General features: G+C 36.4%; 1 protein-coding gene across 2 annotated transcripts in view; it reads left to right on the top strand.

Annotated features, from left to right (window-relative positions):
* Positions 1-23,092, top strand: part of CMC1 (C-X9-C motif containing 1) — a 98,654-nt gene that overhangs the window by 9,470 nt on the left and 66,092 nt on the right. For both annotated transcript variants that reach the window (XR_009350861.1, XM_059162425.1), the window contains exon 2: positions 11,074-11,163. Coding sequence is in view for 1 of the 2 variants with exons in the window: in XM_059162425.1 (XP_059018408.1) it covers positions 11,074-11,163 (90 nt within the window). In the remaining variant the exon portion in view is untranslated. The remainder of the gene's footprint in view (positions 1-11,073; positions 11,164-23,092) is intronic.

Raw genomic sequence — 23,092 nt, 5'->3', positions numbered from 1 at the left:
TAGAAGATGCAGCCAGAATTGAGAACTTCTGGTACCAAAATCTGTCTTAGTGTCTTTGGCCTACCATAACAGCGTACCATAGACTGAGTGGCTTAAACAACAGATACTTATTTTCCCTCAGTTCTGGAGGCTGGAGAGTCCAAGCTGGAGGTGCTGGCCAATTTGGTTGGTAGAATCTTTTTATAAGACCACCTGTCAGATTAGGGCCCTACCCATATGATCTCCTTTAACACTTAATTGCCTCTCCAGATAAAAGTCATATTAAGGTTTAGAGCTTCAGGATGAAGTGGAGTGGGGGAGGGGGACAAAGAATCAGTCCATGGCAACCACTGCTCTGTCAGGAAAAGAAGATTGCACGGGTGGTGTACGGTATGATGTATGAATCCAGGTGCAGTTTAGAGCCATAGCATTGTTGTGCCCCAAATCCTGGGCTTAAAGGAGGAGAAGGCACTTTCAGGTGCTGAGGTCAGAGAGAACTTTGGGATGGAACAAGGTGGTAGACTTTGTTAAGAAAATAAGAGGTAGAAAATGGAAAATAAGGACAGAAGATTGAGCTGGAGTTTGACTCTACAGTTACTTGCTGGGTAATGTTGTAAGATTGCTTTGGGTTTTCTGAGCCCCTGCTACTTTGTAATACCTTGTGTGTGATGTTTGTAAAACAATTCCTTCTACCACTTCCTTCCTTCTTTAAATAATTTATTGTGCTTCTTCTGTGTACCATATAAATGTAAGCTGGTTTTCTTTTCTTTCTTTCTTTCTTTTTAAAGATTTTATTTATTCATTTGACGGAAAGAGAGATCACAAGCAGGCAGAGAGGCAGGCAGAGAGGCAGGCAGAGAGGCAGGCAGAGAGGCAGGCAGAGAGGCAGGCAGAGAGGCAGGCAGAGAGGGAGGGAGAAGCAGGCTCCCCGCTGAGCAGAGAACCCGATGCGGGGCTCGATACCAGGACCCTGAGATCATGACCCGAGCCGAAGGCAGAGGCTTAACCCACTGAACCACCCAGGCGCCGTAAGGAGTATAACATAACCACCAGGATGGCAGAATGCAGATTTAAGTTGAAATTTTTAAGTTGAAATCATGATACCGTTGGGACTTGGAAATTGCCAATAGACACTTGAAAATGTGGACAGAGTAAATTTTGGAGCTGGAAATAATCACTGAGAACATGGCAGCAGCATCTTTAAAGGTAGAACCTTGTGGGGTTGCTGCAGAAGGACTAGGAGCAGATTTTGGAATCGTTTATGCTTTTCCTAGTATTACGTTTTTTCAGAATATTTTTGAGACTCCTGTAGGATTTGCCTTCAGCCTGTACAGTCCATTCATCTCAATATCCTCATTTTTGGTAAGTTTCTTGTGTAGAAAGTGAACTTGAATTTCAGCCAACATTAGCTAGGGGCAATCTGGTGAAGGTGGTAGGTGATCATCCTGGGAAATGCTCCTCCCCAAGAAAAGTTGTATCATGGAACTGGTTTTCAGGTTAACACACACAGACTCTGAAGGCCATGCCAAGAAAGCCATGAGTGGTGTGAGCAAAGTTTGATTCTTTGAAATAAGTGAATAACCTCTCAATGTAAAAATAATTCCCCCACTCCATTACAAAGTGGCACATGTTTTCTGAAGAAAGGTTATGAAATATTGTAAGATGAAGGAGAACTGATGGAGTAGAGTGGCCAAAGGCACTGAGGAACATTCAGATTTGAATATAGTCTACCATGTTCCAGATGTACCATCAGAAAAATCAGGTGTGTATTGCTGAGAAGACATAGGCATACTGTCCCTTATTTCTTTCTCAAATACCTGTTTATGCCTCTCATAACACTGCTGATTTTCTCTTATGTATCAATGGGAAATTGTGCTTGTAGGAAAAGATAGTCTCAAAGTTTTACCAAGTAAAGTAAATATGAAACCTTTTCATTTAAGAAATTATGGCCACGATGGAGATTGCAGCACATTTCTAAAATTGGCATGTCTTCTTGTATAAGTTTATTTCCTGCTTTGGTATACCTTTAGATTTGTTGTCCCTTTTTGGCCTCATCTTGGTTAAAGTAATGTGGGTGGAAGAGGAAGTTTTCACACCTCACAATCTACAGAATCTGAGGTCCAAGAAATAGGTGCTTTTGGGAAATGGGCACATCTAGTGTGAACTGGGTGGTTATTAACAGTGAAAGCTGATAGGACAAAATAGTTCATATGAAGACTCCTGTTGTGGGCTATAGGGTATCTGACCCAGAAGCTAAGCAGAAGTAGGGACATCTATCTTACTGACTTGCTTTCCCTCTCTTTTTGAAGTTTGAGCTTATAAAAAATTAGATTATTACCAGTTGACCTAATATGTGATGTTTACTTTGTTTGAAGGTATTTTTTCAGCCAACGACAAATGGCTTGTGGTAGGTTTTTTTTCCCCCCTTCTTTCAAATAATTTTCAGCATGCTAGAAATCAGAGATCAGAATTCCATTTAACGCTCTGCTAAAGAAAACAATCTGAAGGGTGAGGTGGGTTTTTTTGTTTTTTTTTGTTTTTTTTTTTTTTAATTTTACCTGTGCTTCTGATGCTTCTGAAACAATCTTGACTATCTGAGGGTTATTTCACACTTTGTATAACTTCTGAAGCTTATATAACCTTATTTGCTGAAATCCCTTTAAAGAGGCCACCACCTGCGTGTGTGTGGTGTGTCATGGAAGAAGATTCGAGAGCTGGGTTACATGATCTTGGCATTGCTGCTTTATCAGAGACTTGATTTTATTTAACCCTGTGGGTCTCCACTTCTGTATCCGCAAAATGGAATCAAAGTACCTTCACCTGGGTGGACTGTTACACAGACTGTGGTCTCATTGCCTCATCTTGAAGGCCTTATAGCCAGCGGCAGGCTGGAATTTGGGGGCAGGGGAGGGTGGGGAATATCTCCTACTACTGACTGTCTTTTCTGGTTTTGTTCGTTCAAGTAGGGCTTGAAGGAAAGAAAGAGTGTGAAAGGAGCACTGATCTTCATTGTCGTAATTTTCCCAGCTTAAGTATCTCTATCACCCATCCACCCCTTCCTCATTTTATCATAGCAAGAAAGTATGAGCAAGCTGGCAAGAACCTGAGAATTCTGATCAAGATCATCCCTATTTTTGTGCTGTTGAAAACTGGAAGCTGCCTAGATTCCTGGTGTGAAGCACTTATTGGAAATGTAGCAATTGAGAACACTGGTCTTTCTATGTTTTTCCTGATACCATCTGCCTGGAGCTCTTCATTTCTAGGCTCTTGGTAGCTAGTAGAGAGCCCTAAAGATAGAAACTGTGGCTAATGAGGATACCGTTGCAAACTTAACTGCAAGCATTTTTCTTGTTTTTCTTCCAGAGTGAAGAGTAGCATGGAAATGTCTTCAGGAGTGAATAAATTTAACCAGGAAGTTAAAAAAAAAAAAAAAAAAAAAAAAGTGGCATTTTCTAAACAAGAATCAAATTTGTTAAATTAGAACATTCTCACTTTTGTAAAGGCATACCTTGCCCTTCCAATGTCACTTCTTTCCAGTGAAAGATTCTGTAATACTTTGATTTGCTTCACTGTTATCTTTGTGGATTCATAGCAACTGCTGTTGCCAGTAGACTTACAATCTAATCTATTCCTGCCATACTGCAAGAACTTGTGAGCCCCCAAGCAAAATCTGAGCTAACAAATTCAGCCAGTGAAAAAGGTGAAAATTGACTTTCAGGTGATGATAGAATGTTGAAGTTAGAGCTTTGGAAATTTTCTTTGGTGGTGTTATCCTGATTTTTTATATCAGTATAAATTCATATGACTATATGGTAGCAAACTCTCAAAATTTGATTTTTTTGTTGCAGGTTCTTATACAAATGTATAACATATATGCATCACATTGACTTTGAGAGAATCATTTGAGTTTTATGAATAAAAAGGATAATTTTATAATTGTGTTGAAGATAGCTTTGTAATACATATAAAATTATAATTAATAATGCTCAGTGGTTGATATGCTATCAAATGAGAGCATCTTTAGTAGAATTTATTTATGTATTTTTATTTTTGAATTAACACCAAGAGTTCGGAAAATCTAAGTATTCGTGTGATTCTGTAATTGATTTTGTTTGTTTTGCCCTAGGAGGTTTTAGAAGAATGTTCAGAAGGAATTTTTGCAAGCTATTTAAAACATATGTTTAAATAGGAATTATAACCTAGAATTCATAAATAGGTAAATTTCTGTTATAATTTCTTAAGGAAAAATAGCTTGATATTACACAACTATTCCCATTTAAGGAACTGATTTAAAAAATTAGTGCTTTTGTTATCTGAGACCACTACAAAGTTTCTAGAACAAAAGATACTCATCAGGACACAATATTAATAAGTTGTATAGTTTAAAATTATATAAGTGAAAGGAAGAGGTAACATTTTGATATTGATTTTATAAACTAGGTCGGTGTATTACAGTGTTTCCTCCACTCCTCATTAATTATCGTGTTAATAACTGATGCCTGCTAAAATATGTGCTGCAGACCAGGAGGAAAGAAGTATGTGGAGATAGTCTCCTGTTTCATTATTTCCCTTCAAGTACACATCAGCTTTCCACTCCACAGGAAGTCTCACAGGCATCGGAAATTCACCATGTCCACAGCTGAAGTCCTCTCCCACCTGGTGTTTCTCGTGCGTTCCCTGTGTCATTGAGTGGTCACAGCATTTCCCCGGGAGCCAGAAAAACTGGCAGCCTTCTTTGAATCCTCTTTTCCTTAGTCCCTGCAGGCCCTGTGATCCTGTAGGGCCTCCCTCAAAGCTGCCTTTTTTCCTCCATCCATATTTCCGGTGCCTTCTATAAGCTCACTGTCCTTTTTCCCATCTGACAGCAGCTCTGGCAAAGCTAAGGAGAAAGAGGGGCATAAATAAATAGTTTAGGCCAGGTTTCAGTAAACCAGGGTCCAGGCAAAAGGTCTAGAGTAAGGTCTGTAAGCTGTGAATGGTTAGTTATATTTTCAAAGGGTGGTTTAAAAAAGCATATACATGACAGAGATAGTTTGTAGCCTACAAAACTTTATTCACAAGTCTGGTCCTTAACTAGAAATAGTTTGTTGAACCCTGGCATAGGCAGTGAAAATTGGGATACAACTATAGGTGTGGTAAAGAGGAAAAAAAAATCATGTGAATATCTTCATATCATTCTTTGGAAAATTTGATGAAATGGATAGTTTCCTTGTGAAATATAAATTTGCTAAAAACTGTAACTGACTAAAAAATAAAAAGCCCTTAGAAAATAGAATTGGTAGGTAAAACTCTGTCTCTCTCACACACAGAGACTGCAAGACCTAGGCCCTAACAGCTGGTGTACCGGTCAAGAATTCCAGCAGAGAGCCATCGGTCCTGTGACTGTGGTAGCTAGTTGGGCAAGTCTGAAATGTAGGGCCGGCCAAGCTATGAGGAAGAATGGCTATCAGCATTAGAACCCTTGGTTCTGAGCTGGAGCTGCAGTTTGCAGAAGGCATTCTTTACGAAAATCTTAGTTCTGTTCTTCAGGCTTTTGAAGGCAGCTATGATCCCCACAATACCACCAATGCTGTTCTTCAGGCTTTTGAGACCCACCCAGATTAGCTAGGAAAATCAAGTTTACTTAAAGTCAAGTGATCATAGACTTTAATCACATCTGCCAAGTACCTTCCCAGCATAACCCGGATTAGTGTTTGTTTAAATAACTGGAGAGGATAGCCTAGCCAAGTTGATTCCTAAAACTGATAGCTACAGGTAGTTTCTACCAAACTTTAAAGGAACTGTTAATCTTTATTTTATATAGAGTGTTCAGAGAATACAAGGGGAGAGTTAGGTCCCCAGTTTATCATTTAAATAATGTAACTGTTATACAAAGCAACACAGAGGAAAATCATAGGCCAATCTCAACAGGAAGATCACTATAAAAATTCTAAATGGAATTTGAGCATCCAAGACTGAGGTGCTGTTAGTTCATACTTACTTTACTTTCTAAAGGACCTAGCCAGTAAGCTTTTAAGAAGAAAGAGCTGTCCCTGTGATTGTCCACATAGAAATTAGAAGACTATGGCCAATTTACTAGAATTAATGAGAAGTAAGATTGTGTTGGCTATAAGGACAATAAGATTTAAGTGAAACTAGCGACAAATAATTACATGTTACTTAACCCTTATTAGTAGAAGTAAATCTAGTAAAAGAATAATATCTTTAAGGAGAAAATTACAGAACTTTTTATCTACTTAATTATTTAAAGTTACATGTTAAAGTCCTCCACTGTGAGTGCAGTTATTTATCCTGTTTTAAAGCTAATATATTATAAATTGAGGTAAAATATGCAGTGAAATCTGCAGGTTGTAAGTTGTGATACATGTCTACAACTAACCGAATCAAGACCTCTCCCAGAGGGTATTCTCCTCAACTCTCATAGATAACCAGTGTTCTATTCTTTATCACAATTTTTTATGTTCTTGAATCATGTAGTATTTACTCTTGGGCCTGGCTTCTTATTGTCAACAGTTTTTAAGCTCCACCCATGCTGAGTGTATCAGCAGTTATTGTATTGCTGAGTAATATTCAGTTGGGCATTTAGGTTGTTTCCAATTTTTGGCTAGTGTGAATGCTTCCATAAACAAACTTGTACAAGTCATTTTCTGGAAATGTGTTGTTATTGACGTTAGGTGAATGAATACCTAGGAGTGGAAAGTAGGTTGGGTGTATATTTAACTATAACTTAACAATTAGTTTTCCAAAGAAGTTTATCTCTTCACACTCTTACCAGCAATATATGAAAGTTCCACTTGCTCCACGTTCTGACATTTGGTGTTGTCACTATTTTTAATTTTTAGTCATTCTTGTGGGTGTGAAATAGTATAATGGGGTTCATTTGCATTTTCTTAATGACTGATGATTTTGAAAACCTGTTCATTTACATATTTACAATTTGTATATATTTTTGAAGAGTCCATTCACACCTTTTGTCCCTTTTTTATTGGGTTTTTTATTTGGTTGTTTGTATTTTTGTTATTGATCCGTAGGAGTTCTTTATATATGCTAAATTCAAGTCCTTTGTCAAATAAGTCTATGTATCTACATATATAGATATAGAACTGTACCTATTTCTGTATTTATCTGTGTCTGTAGCTATCTGTCTATCTACCATGAACGCTTTCTCCTGGCTAGCCTTTTAATTTTCATCATGGTGTTTTTTGATGAACAGGTTTTATATTTGATGAAATTAAATTTATCTTTTTCTCTTCTGTTTAGTGTCTTTGTGTCTTATATCTTTTTCTACTCTGAGGAATTGAGGGGTTTTTTTGGTTTAATAGTTTTAGTTTTCATATTTAGGTTTATAATCTGTGGCAAATTAGTTTTTATGGGTACTGTGAAGTAGATCAGAAGGTTTAGGCTGATTTCCCCCCCCACCTCCATTTTTATCCAGGTCTACTACCATTTATTGAAAATGCTTTTATTGGGTGCCTCAGTGGCTCAGTCGGTTACACCTCTGCTTTCAGCTCAGGTCATGATCCCAGGTTCCTGGGATCAAGTCCCACATCAGGCTCCCTGCTCAGTGAGGAGTCTGCTTCTTCATCTCTCTATCCTTCCTCTTTGCTCACACTCTCAAATAACTAAAATATTAGAAAAAAACGCTTTTGTTTCTTCATTCAGTAACCTTGGCGAATATGTCGAAATAAAGTGACTGTATCTAAGTGGAAACATTTCTGGACTCTGTTTTGTTACATCAATCTATTTATGCTAATTATACCTGTACTGCACCACCTTGATTTCTGTAGCTTTGTAGTGAGACTTGGAATCACCTGAAGTCAGGTATGTAAGTCATCCAGATTTGTTCTTTTATACTGTTTTGGTTATTCTAAGTCCTTTACTCTTAGATGTTTTTAAGCTTTTTAAAATTATAACTTTATTTTGAAATAGTGTAACACATAAAGCTGCAAAACATGGCAGTTTTCATGTTCCCTTTCTCCAGTTTTTCCTAATGATACTGTCTTTCATAATCTTCATATAGGTCTTCAGTGAGTATGATATTGCCCTCAAAGGGGCAAAAATTGTTAACGGAGGGAGAAAATCTTACTCTTTCAATATATGAAGTACTGTTATACATGAAGCATATAAATAGACAATGTGTCTGTGGTATTAACATTTCATGGGGGGCATTAGGAAAAAACTAAAAAGGCTCTACTAGAGTAAAAATGGAAAAGAATTGGAACACACTGCTCTAAATTATACATAAGGAAAACAGGAATTGGCATTGGTATGCTAATTCAGGTACATACCTTAGTTGAATTTTATCAAATTTTATGCGTGTGTGTGTGTGTTTATGATATTTTATGGCTGGTGAATAGTTAGGTAGCCGTGATCACAGCATTCAGAACTATTCAGTCAGCACAAAGGAAACCTCTGTTTGCTTTTAATCGTCCTACTGCTTCCTTAGCTCTGAACTACTGGGAACCAGTGATCTGTTTTCCATTACTCCAGTTTTGTCACTTTAAGAATGTTATATAAATGGAATCATACAATATGTAGCCCTTTGAGATGGTCTTTTTTTCATTCAATTTAATGCGCTTGATATCCATTCAAGTTCCTGCCATTGTTGGATGTCAGCAATCCATTCTGTTTTATTTCTGAATAATATTCCGTTGTCTTGCTGAACTGTTACTTATCTGTTGAAGTACTTATGGGTTAATTCCATGTTTTGGCTGTTATGGGTAAAGCCACAGTGAACATCTGCCCACATGTTTTTGTGGGAACATATTTTCATTTCTTGGGATAAATCCTGATGAGTGTTTTGCTGGGTCACATGGCATTAAGTTAAACATAAAAGTTAAACTTAGGTTTAACTTAATAAGAAACTGCCATTTAACATAAGTTAAATGCCATTTAATGTAAGTTTAGTTAAGTTTTAGTTAACATAAGTTTAATAGAAGTTAAACTTATGTTTAACTTAATAAGAAACTGCTTGATTATCTTCCAGAGTGCCTGTACCATTTAATGTTCCTACTAGGAATGTCTGAGAGATCCAGTTACTCTGTATTCTTGTTAGCACTTAGTATTACTACTTTTTTTCTTTCAGCCATCTTAATAGGTCTTTAGTGATAACTTTTGTAATTTTATTTTGGATTTTCCTAATGACTAATGATACTAAGCATCTCTTCATGTGTTTATTGCTATCCTTCTATCTTTTTGTATAGTGTCTGTTCAAGTCTTTTGCCCATTTCTAAATGGATTGTTTTCTTACTGCTGGAGTTCAAAGAAGTCTGTATGTATTTTGGATGCAAATCCTTTTTCAGATACGAAATTTGTGAATAACCTTTTCCACTATGTGCCTTGTCTTTATCTTCCTAAGAGCAGTTTCTGTGAAAGCTTTTAATTTGGATGAAGTTTAAATTTTTTTTTTTTTTTTTATGGATCATGAGTTTGGTGTTATGTATAAGAACTCTTTGTTTAACTCTGGGTCATGAAGATTTTCTTCTATGATTTCTTATACAAGTTTTTTTCCTTGATCTTTTAATTTTGAAATAATTCAGAGACTCACAGGAAGTTGTGAAAAATATTGTATAGAGTCCTACATGCCCTTTGTGCTGCTTTCCCTCAGACCTACCTGCTACACTCTGAAAAATCAGCCCACACGGAGAAGTCATGTATAGGTGCTCTAGTTTACAGTTCTCACCACGCCCATTCATCAGCCATTTCATACCAGAGGTTAAATGGGTAAGTGAAGAAAGAAGTCATCTTGGAAGTAGATCCTCCAGCCTCAGCTTTTGTAGCTGTTGAAGTCAATGCCAGTCCTTTGCCTCTTCTAGAAGAGGCCTCAGATAACTATGAAGCTGAGAAGGGTCAATTCTCCTTAACTTTCTGAAGTACTGGCCTGTTGGAACTCTATGCATAACAATGTTTGTTTTATGCCACTAAGTGTGTTGATGGCTTGTTGCACAACAGAAAGGGGTGGCTTCATGTCAGTAGGATTGGGATAGAGGTTTCAGTCCCTACACATCTGAAAATATCTTCACACTCTTAATTGGCTTTGGAATCCTTGGATATAAAGAAATTCATTCTCAGAGCTTTGAAGTTATTTCTCCATTGTCTTCATGTATCAAAGTCTTGCCAGTGAAACAATATAAATCTGATTCTCATTCCTCTGTGGGGGTAACGTTTTCTCCCTTTTGAAGCTTTTGGGATTTTTGACCTTCAGATATTTCTTTACAGTGTGCATAGGTAATCCGTAATCCATTTCTGTCTGAGGACTCATGTCTTTATATTTACTTTAGTGTATTTCTTAAACTTTAAATTCTTTTTTTTTTTTACTCTTCTAAGTCTCCAAGGTTTAAATATTTCTTGATTAATTACAGTTGGTTTTCCCCTTTCACCATGTTGTCCCACCAAATTTAAGTGATTCTTGGCTATTTTGTTGTTGATTTTGTTTGCTTTTTAAGCTGCCGTTTTACACGCTCGGCAAATACTCTCAGTTCATGGCTGCCTATATCCAAAGGTTGTTGGGAATTGAGTAGTACCAGGAAAAGTTTAGGGGTCCTGGTCTTCCTATGTGTCACTAGATACTGGGAAATGTCCTGATCCTTTGGGGATAAATACATGTTATTTACTAAACTACTTGTGTGTCTCATAATCTTGGATCTGTTCATCTATCCTTGAATCTCAGTATTGATAAAAATCCTCTTTCTTTGGGTTATGTTAAGAAGGGAAATTATAATGTTTTAGTTTATGACCTTTTGACAAGGCTGCATAGAATGTTATCAAAAGTGTTGCAGTGTAGCTTGTAGAAATTTTTAGAAACGTATTGCTTGTGTCCCACATTTTTTTGTTTTATATAAAAAAATACTTAGAATGATTTTTACTAACTAAAATAATCACAATCTTAATGAAGTTGTGAGAGTCAGCTTTTAATATATTTGCATAGGCTTTCATTTTGAGTAAAGCGGATATTTTTTCCCTAAATTGGTGATTTACTTGAGACTTCACTATATTAAACTGGTGATTTTTTTCCCTAAACTGGTGATTCCCTAAACTGGTGATTTACTTGAGACTTCACTATATTAAAGAATGATCTTTTTTTTTTTTCCCCAGGGCAGCATCTCAGACATGTTGAAAAGGATGTTTTGATCCCTAAAATAATGAGAGAAAAAGCCCGAGAGAGATGTTCTGAACAAGTTCAAGGTAAGATTCAAATATTCATATAAAGATCAAATTCATTTTTTTATAATATGATCTGAATTTAATCCTTAGCCTCAGAGTCAAGTAGTCAATGAATTAATATGTATGAATTGCTTCTCACCCTTTCACAGAGATACCAGTATTTCAGCTTTCAGAACTTCCAGACGGTGTTCAGTTCATTTACAATTTAAAAATATTTTCCCAAATTACTAGTAAAAAAAATTTTTTTCCCAGGAGTACAGTTACATATATAGAGAAACTTGGTTATTAGTATTTTAGAGAAACAAGTTATTCCGGTGATTTCGATAGGGAAAGAAGAAACCTCAAATGTAACATGTACCTGTTTTTTCTTCAGCAACATTCTTATATATTCTAAGATGATTTTCTTTGGTGCCATTGTCTATTTCTGAATTGTTACTGTAAGTACTACTAAGATTCCATTGAGACTTTTTATTTTTTACTTTTCTATATTTTAGGATATTTATGTAAATGAATGCATTAGGCACCCACATATGTATGTTTTGTTTAGAAAATGTTTCTTAATGCAGGATACTCCTGTATTCTGTACATCTAGAAGACATGCTGTTGATTAATATATAAAATTTAGTGAAAACATGTAAACAAAGCAGTGGAAGGTAAAAACTGAGGCCATAGATGGGGGGTCATTAGAAAAGCAGATGACAGACAGTATTACTGTAGAAACAAACATCTTTTTACACAAATCTATCCCTGAAATGGCCATCTAAAAGAGGTAGTAGTAAAATTTTTGCTGATGTACACCATTTTTCTGGCTCCCCTTCTTCACTTTTCCCTGTAGTCTTCTTCCTTGAGGGACTTCAGTGATTCTTTGTGGAGGATGATGGCCTGTGATTCCCATCAGCAAGTTTCTCTATAGGGAGCCAGGCTGTGACATCTGTAGTTTTGGGACTCTGTCAGTAATGTTTGGATGCCGGGAACATTTCTGTCCCTCTGATGCTGTTCTTTGAGAATGACTTCTGAAATCCTTGGATTGAAGCGATAAAAGAAGAGTAATTCTCACAGTGGACATAGTGTGGTGGTCATTTCTGTTTGTTAGATGACTTATTGTGCCCTATTCCAGTTTCAGATTCATTCATAAGATTTAAGTTAAATCCATCCATAAATAATGTTATCAGTAATTACTTCGTCTATGATACTAGTTTTGCTTTCACTGTGAATTAGTTGTTTAATCAGAGCACCTTCCTTGCACTCACACCCCCAGGTATCAGGAGTAACTAACCCATTGCCATCTGCAGGCAGGGTTCACTGCAAAGCTAGAATTGGCAGGTGTCATGCGGATAGTCTGGAGATAATTCTCCACTTGCCTCAGAACTTTAAAATAAGTAAATAAATGTGTGTGTGTTTGTGTGTGTGTGTGTATACACACACACACGTATATATTTATATATATAAAATCTCCTGACCCAGGTGAGGGAGGATAAAAATTAACAATGTGTAATGGAATTATAGGGCTAAATTTTTACTACCAGGAAGATTTACTTGCTACTGATATATTGGTTCAAAGTTATAAATATGAGTTGTATTTATTCTGTTTTTAACACCCTATTCTGATATCTAGAATGAAAAAAAGCTAGCTAACTCAATTACAGATTGAGTTTTTACTCACATGATACAGATGAAAATGCAGAATTGGGTTTGGGTTTCAGAACTGCCTTTGCTAACTCCTAAAACAATGAAACTGTTTTTGGTTTTTTTAAAAAACAAAAGAAATAGAGTATAACAAAATATAAGTTTGTGTTGCACAACTATCATATAACGAGTGGTACAGAAAAAATGTTTATTTTTTGCTTTATCAAAAGTTAAGTTGTTTTTAGGATGTTGACTTAGTTAAATCTTTCTTAAAATATACTTAAAATCTTCTGAAGACTGAAAGCATCATAAAATTTGAGATCTGCTTGGGTTTTTTCAATGCATTTGTCCCTGTTAGAACATGGTGTAACAATTGATTTTTTGAATATTTGAATCTTTTATAGATAATCATATATTGACTTTTTTTTTAGGCCATATGGTCTAAGACTGTTATAGAATCTAAAATTATTTTATAAAACAATACTCTTTAGTATTCTTGCTTAACCATGTGGTTTAGTCAAGAACATACATTGGTGTTCAGCAGCAGCAGATCTATATTTGAATTGAACAATAAGATGTAATTTAGAATCAGGACACTCACCTTGTAGTTTATTTACTATTTATAGCCTTTGCTTTATTAAATAATTATAGAATTTTTATATAAAAGCATTGTGTGTGCTCACTGTATAGTTTTTCGATAAAGATACAGGAATTTTAATAAGTGATCTGACTTTCTGCTAAATGCCTTAAACCAGATTATGTAGGAAAGCTTTTCTGTTTGATTTTTTGCATGTCATTTCATCCCAGCTGATCATAAGAACTGGGTCAGACTGCCAGCAACTTAGGTTTGTGAAGGGAATGGAACAGCTTTTGCAGGGACAAAGAGAAATGAAATCACTTTCAATGAAAGAAGGATGCCTCATTATAATCACCAACAGCAGTTATTGACAGCTACACTTCCTATTAACAAGGAGCATTTAACTAAGAGTTTGGCTGTTGGATCTTTGGACTTGATCTAATTTGCTAGCATTAATTAGTTTCTTTTGAGCACAGACACTTGGTGCTCACAGCTATAGATTTGGAGGGCTAATTAGGATAGAAAATTGAACAGAATGGGGTAAGGCATTAACCTTCAACCATTACCAGCTGGGACACTGATAAAGACCACAGAGTCCAAATGCTCCCTATTGATGTGAAGAGTACCCTAATGAATATCAATTTCAGCCAGGTTGCTATATTCTTACTAGTTCTCTCTCCATTATAATTTTTAACCAGTTTCTGCGATACCTTCATTATCTGTATATACACTATTGGTTTTTACTCTACACTGATTTAGTCTGAGTTGCACATTTCATCTTATGTTTAAACACAATTAAAATTTGTCTTAAGTAGCTGATAACATTTAGAATGTTTCATTGTTACATGCCTTAATGCTTCTAAAACTTAATTTTTATTTACAATTCATGATTCTTATTCTACAGTGTATGTTTATAAAGTCACAATAACTGTCATTTCAAGTAATGAAAACTATAACCAGAAACAAGAAAATCTCAGCTTCTGGGTAACAAGTAAGCAGTACTTGTATTAAACTGGTGTCAACTTGATAATCTTTGTCTTTATAAAATATGCTTTTTTGCATTTTGTTTTTTTTTATATAGAAAAATAATACCTATTACCTTTTCTTTTGGAATTTAACCTTGATTTGATGAGTAAAGGTGGCTTAACTTAGAGATTAGATACAGAACTGAGAATGCTGATCTTGTTATTATATACACTCAGATAAGATTAACTGTTGGTAGAGTATACATCAACAGAAAAGCAAGTGATCAACTGGTTGAGATAGAAAACTGAACTTTATAGTATTCTTTTGCCAGTGATACTGGCAATGAATAGAGCCACTAAATTACCAGTGTATTTTTAGATATTAACACAATGAACACGGACAATGTTGGGAACGAAACTGAAGGAAAATTCTAGAATGTCATGGCTCTCTCCAGGTCTCCCATTTTCTAAAAGCCAAAACAGAAATTCTCTTTCATCAAGTATGATGGTGGAATCATTGGTTTTCTTGGATCTGGGAGTTACCAGCTTGTGGTGTTTTAGGAAGACAGTTTGATGACCTCTGGAGGTTACTTTTCATTCTGTGACTTTTTCCATGTGTCTGACTCTGCTAATTTAATTTAATTTTTAATTTTTCTGTGTTAGTAATATTGTGTCACCTATACTGTATGTTGTCTGTGTATATATGTGTGTGTGTGTGTATAGTTTGTCATATATACATTGCATAGTTTACATATGTGCATATTCTATACATTCTTGTGTTACAGTTTTTCTTCTGGAAGTAGTCCATGAGAGGAATAATCACTGAATTGATGCTTTGTAAAAATTCATTATATTTTGTTGCTTTTTCTGAATTGCATAGTTGACATTTGATATAAAGCTTCCACATTGAACAACGAAATTAACTTTAAAAATAACTTTTTTTTCTTCTTGCTATGACACATCAAGACCAAAGTAGTACTCTGTCATCAGGGATGGCCTGGAGCTCTCTTTAACCTAGATGTATCTACTGCTCACTAACACCTTTTTTTTTTTTTAATCATATTTTAATGTTTCTTTTGTATAATGTCTTCTTCTGAGTCCGTTTTGATCTTTTGCCCAATAGGTGGTAACAGTTAGTTCTAAAGGAATTCTGTAAACCATAAGGAAGCACAGATTCTTCATTTCTTTGAGACCTTGCAGAGCTGTAGCAAACAGAATATCTGTCGTCTTCTGTCCGTCACATGCAATGAAGTATGTTACATTTTACAAATTCCAAGGATTATGAACTGACAGGAAAAAATCAAATTAAGAATGCTTTGGATATCCTTTAGGATGTTTACAGGTGGAAAACTATCAAAACTTAATTAAAACAAACTGGAGGACTGAAGACTGTGCATGGTCAAAGAAATCCATCTTTTATCCAACTGTGTTACTTGAACCTGCCAAAAACTTTCCCTTTGTTGTTTGAGTGGTGCTGTTACCACTACATATATTTTTGCCATTGAACAGTTCATCAGTGTTAACTAACACTAGGGAGGGTCAAATATGTAAAATCACCAAGTGTGATGCATATTGTTAAGAGTATGTTACATACATTAAGAAATAATAGAGAGATTGAAAGTGCAGTTCTTCTTCTTTGGCCCTGCACTGGACTCATCGTGTATTTACACTCATGGCTAAGGTTTCTTACAGCCAAAGGGAAAAGGCACATGAAATGGAGGAGACCAGGCACATGCTTCCAAGAGCCCTCTCCCAGTAGTCACTCAGGATGTGCTTAATTCCTCCAGTGTTGAATTGTGACTCCATGTGTGAAGTGTTGTGTACTGGGGAAACTCATTAGAGACTTAGTCCTCAGAGTTTTTATTAGGAGTTGGTCACACAGGCATCCTTTGGTTAGCATTACCAAAATTTCAGACCCCCAGAAGGAAAGCAGGTGTTCAGCATAAACCATATGGTTTGCACAAACAGTTTAGAGACAGTGAGCCACTCTTAGCAATTAGGGAACGGTGGGAACACTCCCAAAATCCAAGTTGTCAGACACCAGCTAGGCCAACCTTCCAAACAGGCTTTTCTAAAGATAACAGCATCAGGCCTGCCGTGTTCACCCCTTTCTGTACATGGACATAATACAAATTAATTGCCAGTAAGTACTTGTGTATGCCTCTCAGGCCTGATGTCATGACTTTATGAGTAATAGACCTATATCTGACAAATGCAGCTGAATTATTTTTAAAATGACTGAGCAAGGTATATGGTGGTCATTACTTATTGATCATAGTGCTTCTCCATTATGTTTAATTCATACCTGTATTGTAGGACTTAATGGCTTATCATGACTGCCTTGTTTCTGCATAACAGGGCAGTTTTGTAATTATGACTGTACGTAAGTACTCTTGAATGAATTGGCTAGTTTTCTTCCCACAGAGAGAGATGTAGTCTCTTTGAGTTTTTGAAGTAAGTTAAATATGTAAATGCTAACTCTTTAAGGGACTACATTAGCAGGGAGTTTTGTCAGGGCAGATGAATTTAGTATCTCAAACGTAATTTATGCAACTTATTTTTGAAGGTCTAAGTGTGAAAAGTCTACTTGAAACTTTTGTGACTTGAAACTTAGGAATATTGTTAAGATGAATAAATAACATATGAACTAACTTCTTTATTCTTCTTTGTTTACTTCATTAACAAGTTTTTATTATATCCCAGCTTTCCTAGGCCTGACCTTTCAATGATTTTGCTGTAATAGTCTTAAATTCTTTTATCTTATGGGAAATTAATCCAAAATTAAATATGGGCTTGAAATAGTACCATCCCTTGTTTACAAAACCTAAGTATAAGATCACATTTCACTTAACTGATGATCCTTAAGTTGTAATTGACATTCTTTCAAGATAAAGCGGATGGCTGGTTAACTTTGTGCAAATACTCACATATATATATATATATATATATATATATATATATATATACACACACACACATACATACATACATATATATATATAAAATTATTTTTTTTTTTTTTTTTTTATAAACATATATTTTTTATATACATATATTTTTATCCCCAGGTCTGTGAATCACCAGGTTTACACACTTCACAGCACTCACCAAATCACATACCCTCCCCAATGTCCATAATCCCACCCCCTTCTCCCCAACCCCCTCCCCCCGGCAACCCTCAGTTTGTTTTGTGAGATTAAGAGTCACTTATGGTTTGTCTCCCTCCCAATCCCATCTTGTTTCATTTATTCTTCTACCCACTTAAGCCTCCATGTTGCATCACCACTTCCTCATATCAGGGAGATCATATGATAGTTGTCTTTCTCTGCTTGACTTATTTCGCTAAGCATGATACGCTCTAGTTCCATCCATGTTGTTGCAAATGGCAAGATTTCATTTCTTTTGATGGCTGCATAGTATTCCATTGTGTATATATACCACATCTTCTTGATCCATTCATCTGTTGATGGACATCTAGGTTCTTTCCATAGTTTGGCTATTGTGGACATTGCTGCTATAAACATTCGGGTGCATGTGTCCCTTTGGATCACTACATTTGTATCTTTAGGGTAAATACCCAATAGTGCAATTGCTGGGTCATAGGGCAGTTCTATTTTCAACATTTTGAGGAACCTCCATGCTGTTTTCCAGAGTGGCTGCACCAGCTTGCATTCCCACCAACAGTGTAGGAGGGTTCCCCTTTCTCCGCATCCTCGCCAGCATCTGTCATTTCCTGACTTGTTGATTTTAGCCATTCTGACTGGTGTGAGGTGATATCTCATTGTGGTTTTGATTTGTATTTCCCTGATGCCAAGTGATATGGAGCACTTTTTCATGTGTCTGTTGGCCATCTGGATGTCTTCTTTGCAGAAATGTCTGTTCATGTCTTCTGCCCATTTCTTGATTGGATTATTTGTTCTTTGGGTGTTGAGTTTGCTAAGTTCTTTATAGATTCTGGACACTAGTCCTTTATCTGATATGTCGTTTGCAAATATCTTCTCCCATTCTGTCAGTTGTCTTTTGATTTTGTTAACTGTTTCCTTTGCTGTGCAAAAGCTTTTGATCTTGATGAAATCCCAGTAGTTCATTTTTTCCCTTGCTTCCCTTGCCTTTTGCGTTGTTCCTAGGAAGATGTTGCTGCGGCAGAGGTCGAAGAGGTTGCTGCCCGTGTTCTCCTCAAGGATTTTGATGGATTCCTTTCGTACATTGAGGTCCTTCATCCATTTTGAGTCTATTTTTGTGTGTGGTGTAAGGAAATGGTCCAATTTCATTTTTCTGCATGTGGCTGTCCAATTTTCCCAGCACCATTTATTGAAAAGGCTGTCTTTTTTCCATTGGACATTCTTTCCTGCTTTGTCGAAGATTAGTTGACCATAGAGTTGAGGGTCTATTTCTGGGCTCTCTATTCTGTTCCATTGATCTATGTGTCTGTTTTTGTGCCAGTACCATGCTGTCTTGATGATGACAGCTTTGTAATAGAGCTTGAAGTCCGGAATTGTGATGCCACCAACGTTGGCTTTCTTTTTCAATATCCCTTTGGCTATTCGAGGTCTTTTCTGGTTCCATATAAATTTTAGAATTATTTGTTCCATTTCTTTGAAAAAGATGGATGGTACTTTGATAGGAATTGCATTAAATGTGTAGATTGCTTTAGGTAGCATAGACATTTTCACAATATTTATTCTTCCAATCCAGGAGCATGGAACATTTTTCCATTTCTTTGTGTCTTCCTCAATTTCTTTCATGAGTACTTTATAGTTTTCTGAGTATAGATTCTGTGTCTCTTTGGTTAGGTTTATTCCTAGGTATCTTATGGTTTTGGATGCAATTGTAAATGGGATTGACTCCTTAATATCTCTTTCTTCTGTCTTGCTGTTGGTGTAGAGAAATGCAACTGATTTCTGTGCATTGATTTTATATCCTGACACTTTACTGAATTCCTGTATAAGTTCTAGCAGTTTTGGAGTGGAGTCTTTTGGGTTTTCCACATATAGTATCATATCATCTGCGAAGAGTGATAATTTGACTTCTTCTTTGCCGATTTGGATGCCTTTAATTTCCTTTTGTTGTCTGATTGCTGAGGCTAGGACCTCTAGTACGATGTTGAATAGCAGTGGTGATAATGGACATCCCTGCCGTGTTCCTGACCTTAGCGGAAAAGCTTTCAGTTTTTCTCCATTGAGAATGATATTTGCGGTGGGTTTTTCATAGATGGCTTTGATGATATTGAGGTATGTGCCCTCTATCCCTACACTTTGAAGAGTTTTGATCAGGAAGGGATGTTGTACTTTGTCAAATGCTTTTTCAGCATCTATTGAGAGTATCATATGGTTCTTGTTCTTACTTTTATTGATGTGTTGTATCACATTGACTGATTTGCGGATGTTGAACCAACCTTGCAGCCCTGGAATAAATCCCACTTGGTCGTGGTGAATAATCTTTTTAATGTACTGTTGAATCCTATTGGCTAGTATTTTGTTGAGTATTTTCGCATCTGTGTTCATCAAGGATATCGGTCTATAGCTCTCTTTTTTGGTGGGATCCTTGTCTGGTTTTGGGATCAAGGTGATGCTGGCCTCATAAAATGAGTTTGGAAGTTTTCCTTCCATTTCTATTTTTTGGAACAGTTTCAGGAGAATAGGAATTAGTTCTTCTTTAAATGTTTGGTAGAATTCCCCCGGGAAGCCGTCTGGCCCTGGGCTTTTGTTTGTTTGGAGATTTTTAATGACTGTTTCAATCTCCTTACTGGTTATGGGTCTGTTCAGGCTTTCTATTTCTTCATGGTTCAGTTGTGGTAGTTTATATGTTTCTAGGAATGCATCCATTTCTTCCAGATTGTCAAATTTATTGCCGTAGAGTTGCTCATAGTATGTTCTTATAATAGTTTGTATTTCCTTGGTGTTAGTTGTGATCTCTCCTCTTTCATTCATGATTTTATTTATTTGGGTCCTTTCTCTTTTCTTTTTGATAAGTCGGGCCAGGGGTTTATCAATTTTATTAATTCTTTCAAAGAACCAGCTCCTAGTTTCGTTGATTTGTTCTATTGTTTTTTTGGTTTCTATTTCATTGATTTCTGCTCTGATCTTTATGATTTCTCTTCTCCTGCTGGGCTTAGGGTTTCTTTCTTGTTCCTTCTCCAGCTCCTTTAGGTGTAGGGTTAGGTTGTGTACCTGAGACCTTTCTTGTTTCTTGAGAAAGGCTTGTACCGCTATATATTTTCCTCTCAGGACTGCCTTTGTTGTGTCCCACAGATTTTGAACCGTTGTATTTTCATTATCATTTGTTTCCATGATTTTTTTCAATTCTTCTTTAATTTCCCGGTTGACCCATTCATTCTTTAGAAGGATACTGTTTAGTCTCCATGTATTTGGGTTCTTTCCAAACTTCCTTTTGTGGTTGAGTTCTAGCTTTAGAGCATTGTGGTCTGAAAATATGCAGGGAATGATCCCAATCTTTTGATACCGGTTGAGTCCTGATTTAGGACCGAGGATGTGATCTATTCTGGAGAATGTACCATGTGCACTAGAGAAGAATGTGTATTCTGTTGCTTTGGGATGAAATATTCTGAATATATCTGTGATGTCCATCTGGTCCAGTGTGTCATTTAAGGCCTTTATTTCCTTGCTGATCTTTTGCTTGGATGACCTGTCCATTTCAGTGAGGGGAATATTAAAGTCCCCTACTATTATTGTATTGTTGTTTATGTGTTTCTTTGATTTTGTTATTAATTGGTTTATATAGTTGGCTGCTCCCACGTTGGGGGCATAGATATTTAAAATTGTTAAATCTTCTTGTTGGACAGACCCTTTGAGTATGATATAGTGTCCTTCCTCATCTCTTATTACAGTCTTTGGCTTAAAATCTAATTGATCTGATATAAGGATTGCCACTCCTGCTTTCTTCTGATGTCCATTAGCATGGTAAATTCTTTTCCACCCCCTCACTTTAAATCTGGAGGTGTCTTCGGGCTTAAAATGTGTTTCTTGGAGGCAACATATAGATGGGTTTTGTTTTTTTATCCATTCTGATACCCTGTGTCTTTTGACAGGGGCATTTAGCCCATTCACATTCAGGGTAACTATTGAGAGATATGAATTTAGTGCCATTGTATTGCCTGTAAGGTGACTGTTACTGTATATGGTCTCTGTTCCTTTCTGATCTACCACTTGTAGGCTCTCTCTTTGCTTAGAGGACCCCTTTCAATATTTCCTGTAGAGCTGGTTTGGTATTTGCAAATTCTTTCAGTTGTTGTTTGTCCTGGAAGCTTTTAATCTCTCCTTCTATTTTCAATGATAGCCTAGCTGGATATAGTATTCTTGGCTGCATGTTTTTCTCGTTTAGTGCTCTGAAAATATCATGCCAGCTCTTTCTGGCCTGCCAGGTCTCTGTGGATAAGTCAGCTGCCAATCTAATATTTTTACCATTGTATGTTACAGACTTCTTTTCCCGGGCTGCTTTCAGGATTTTCTCTTTGTCATTGAGACTTGTAAATTTTACTATTATGTGACGGGGTGTGGGCCTATTCTTATTTATTTTGAGGGGCATTCTCTGAACCTCCTGAATTTTGATGCTTGTTCCCTTTGCCATATTGGGGAAATTCTCCCCAATAATTCTCTCCAGTATACCTTCTGCTCCCCTCTCACTTTCTTCTTCTTCTGGAATCCCAATTATTCTAATGTTGTTTCGTCTTATGGTGTCACTTATTTCTCGAATTCTCCCCTCGTGGTCCAGTAGCTGTTTGTCCCTCTTTTGATCAGCTTCTTTATTCTCTGTCATTTGGTCTTCTATATCACTAATTCTTTCTTCTGCCTCATTTATCCTAGCAGTGAGAGCCTCCATTTTTGATTGCACCTCATTAATAGCTTTTTTGATTTCAACTTGGTTAGATTTTAGTTCTTTTATTTCTCCAGAAAGGGCTTTTATATCTCTCGAGAGGGTTTCTCTAATATCTTCCATGCCTTTTTCGAGCCCGGCTAGAACCTTGAGAATTGTCATTCTGAACTCTAGATCTGACATATTACCGATGTCTGTATTGATTAGGTCCCTAGCTTTCGGTACTGCCTCTTGTTCTTTTTTTTGTGGTGAATTTTTACGTCTTGTCATTTTGTCCAGATAAGAGTAAATGAAGGGGCAAGTAAAATACTAAAAGGGTGGCAACAACCGCAGGAAAATATGCTTTAGCCAAATTAGAAGAGATCCAAAATCGTGAGTGGGGAGAAAGGGGATAAAAAGAGGTTCAAAAAGGAAGAAAGAAAAAAGAAAAAAAAAAAAAAAAAAAAAAAAAAGAAAAGAATTTTTTTTTTAAAAAAGAAAACACCTAAGAAAAATGTAAAAAAATATATATATATATTAGATAAACTAGTAAAAAATCGTTAAAAAAGAAAAAGGTAACAGTTAAAAAAAAAAAAAATTTTACCCGAAGGCGAGAAAAAGAAAAAAAAAAAAAAATGAAAAAGAAAAAATTAAATTAACTGCAAGACTAAAAAAAATCACAGGAAAAAAGCCATGAGTTCCGTGCTTGGCTTTCTCCTCCTCTGGAATTCTGCTGCTCTCCTTGGTATTGAAACCGCACTCCTTGGTAGGTGAGCTTGGTCTCGGCTGGATTTCTTGTTGATCTTCTGGGGGAGGGGCCTGTTGTAGTGATTTTCAAGTGTCTTTGCCCCAGGCGGAATTACACCGCCCTTACCCGGGGCCGGGGTGAGTAATCCGCTCGGGTTTGCTTTCAGGAGCTTTTGTTCCCTGAGCGCTTTCCGTAGAGTTCCAGAGGACGGGAATACAAATG

Source organism: Mustela lutreola, chromosome 2 (genome assembly GCF_030435805.1).
Source record: "Mustela lutreola isolate mMusLut2 chromosome 2, mMusLut2.pri, whole genome shotgun sequence".
Lineage (NCBI taxonomy): Eukaryota > Metazoa > Chordata > Mammalia > Carnivora > Mustelidae > Mustela > Mustela lutreola.
This window is presented reverse-complemented; position numbering and strand designations above follow the sequence as displayed.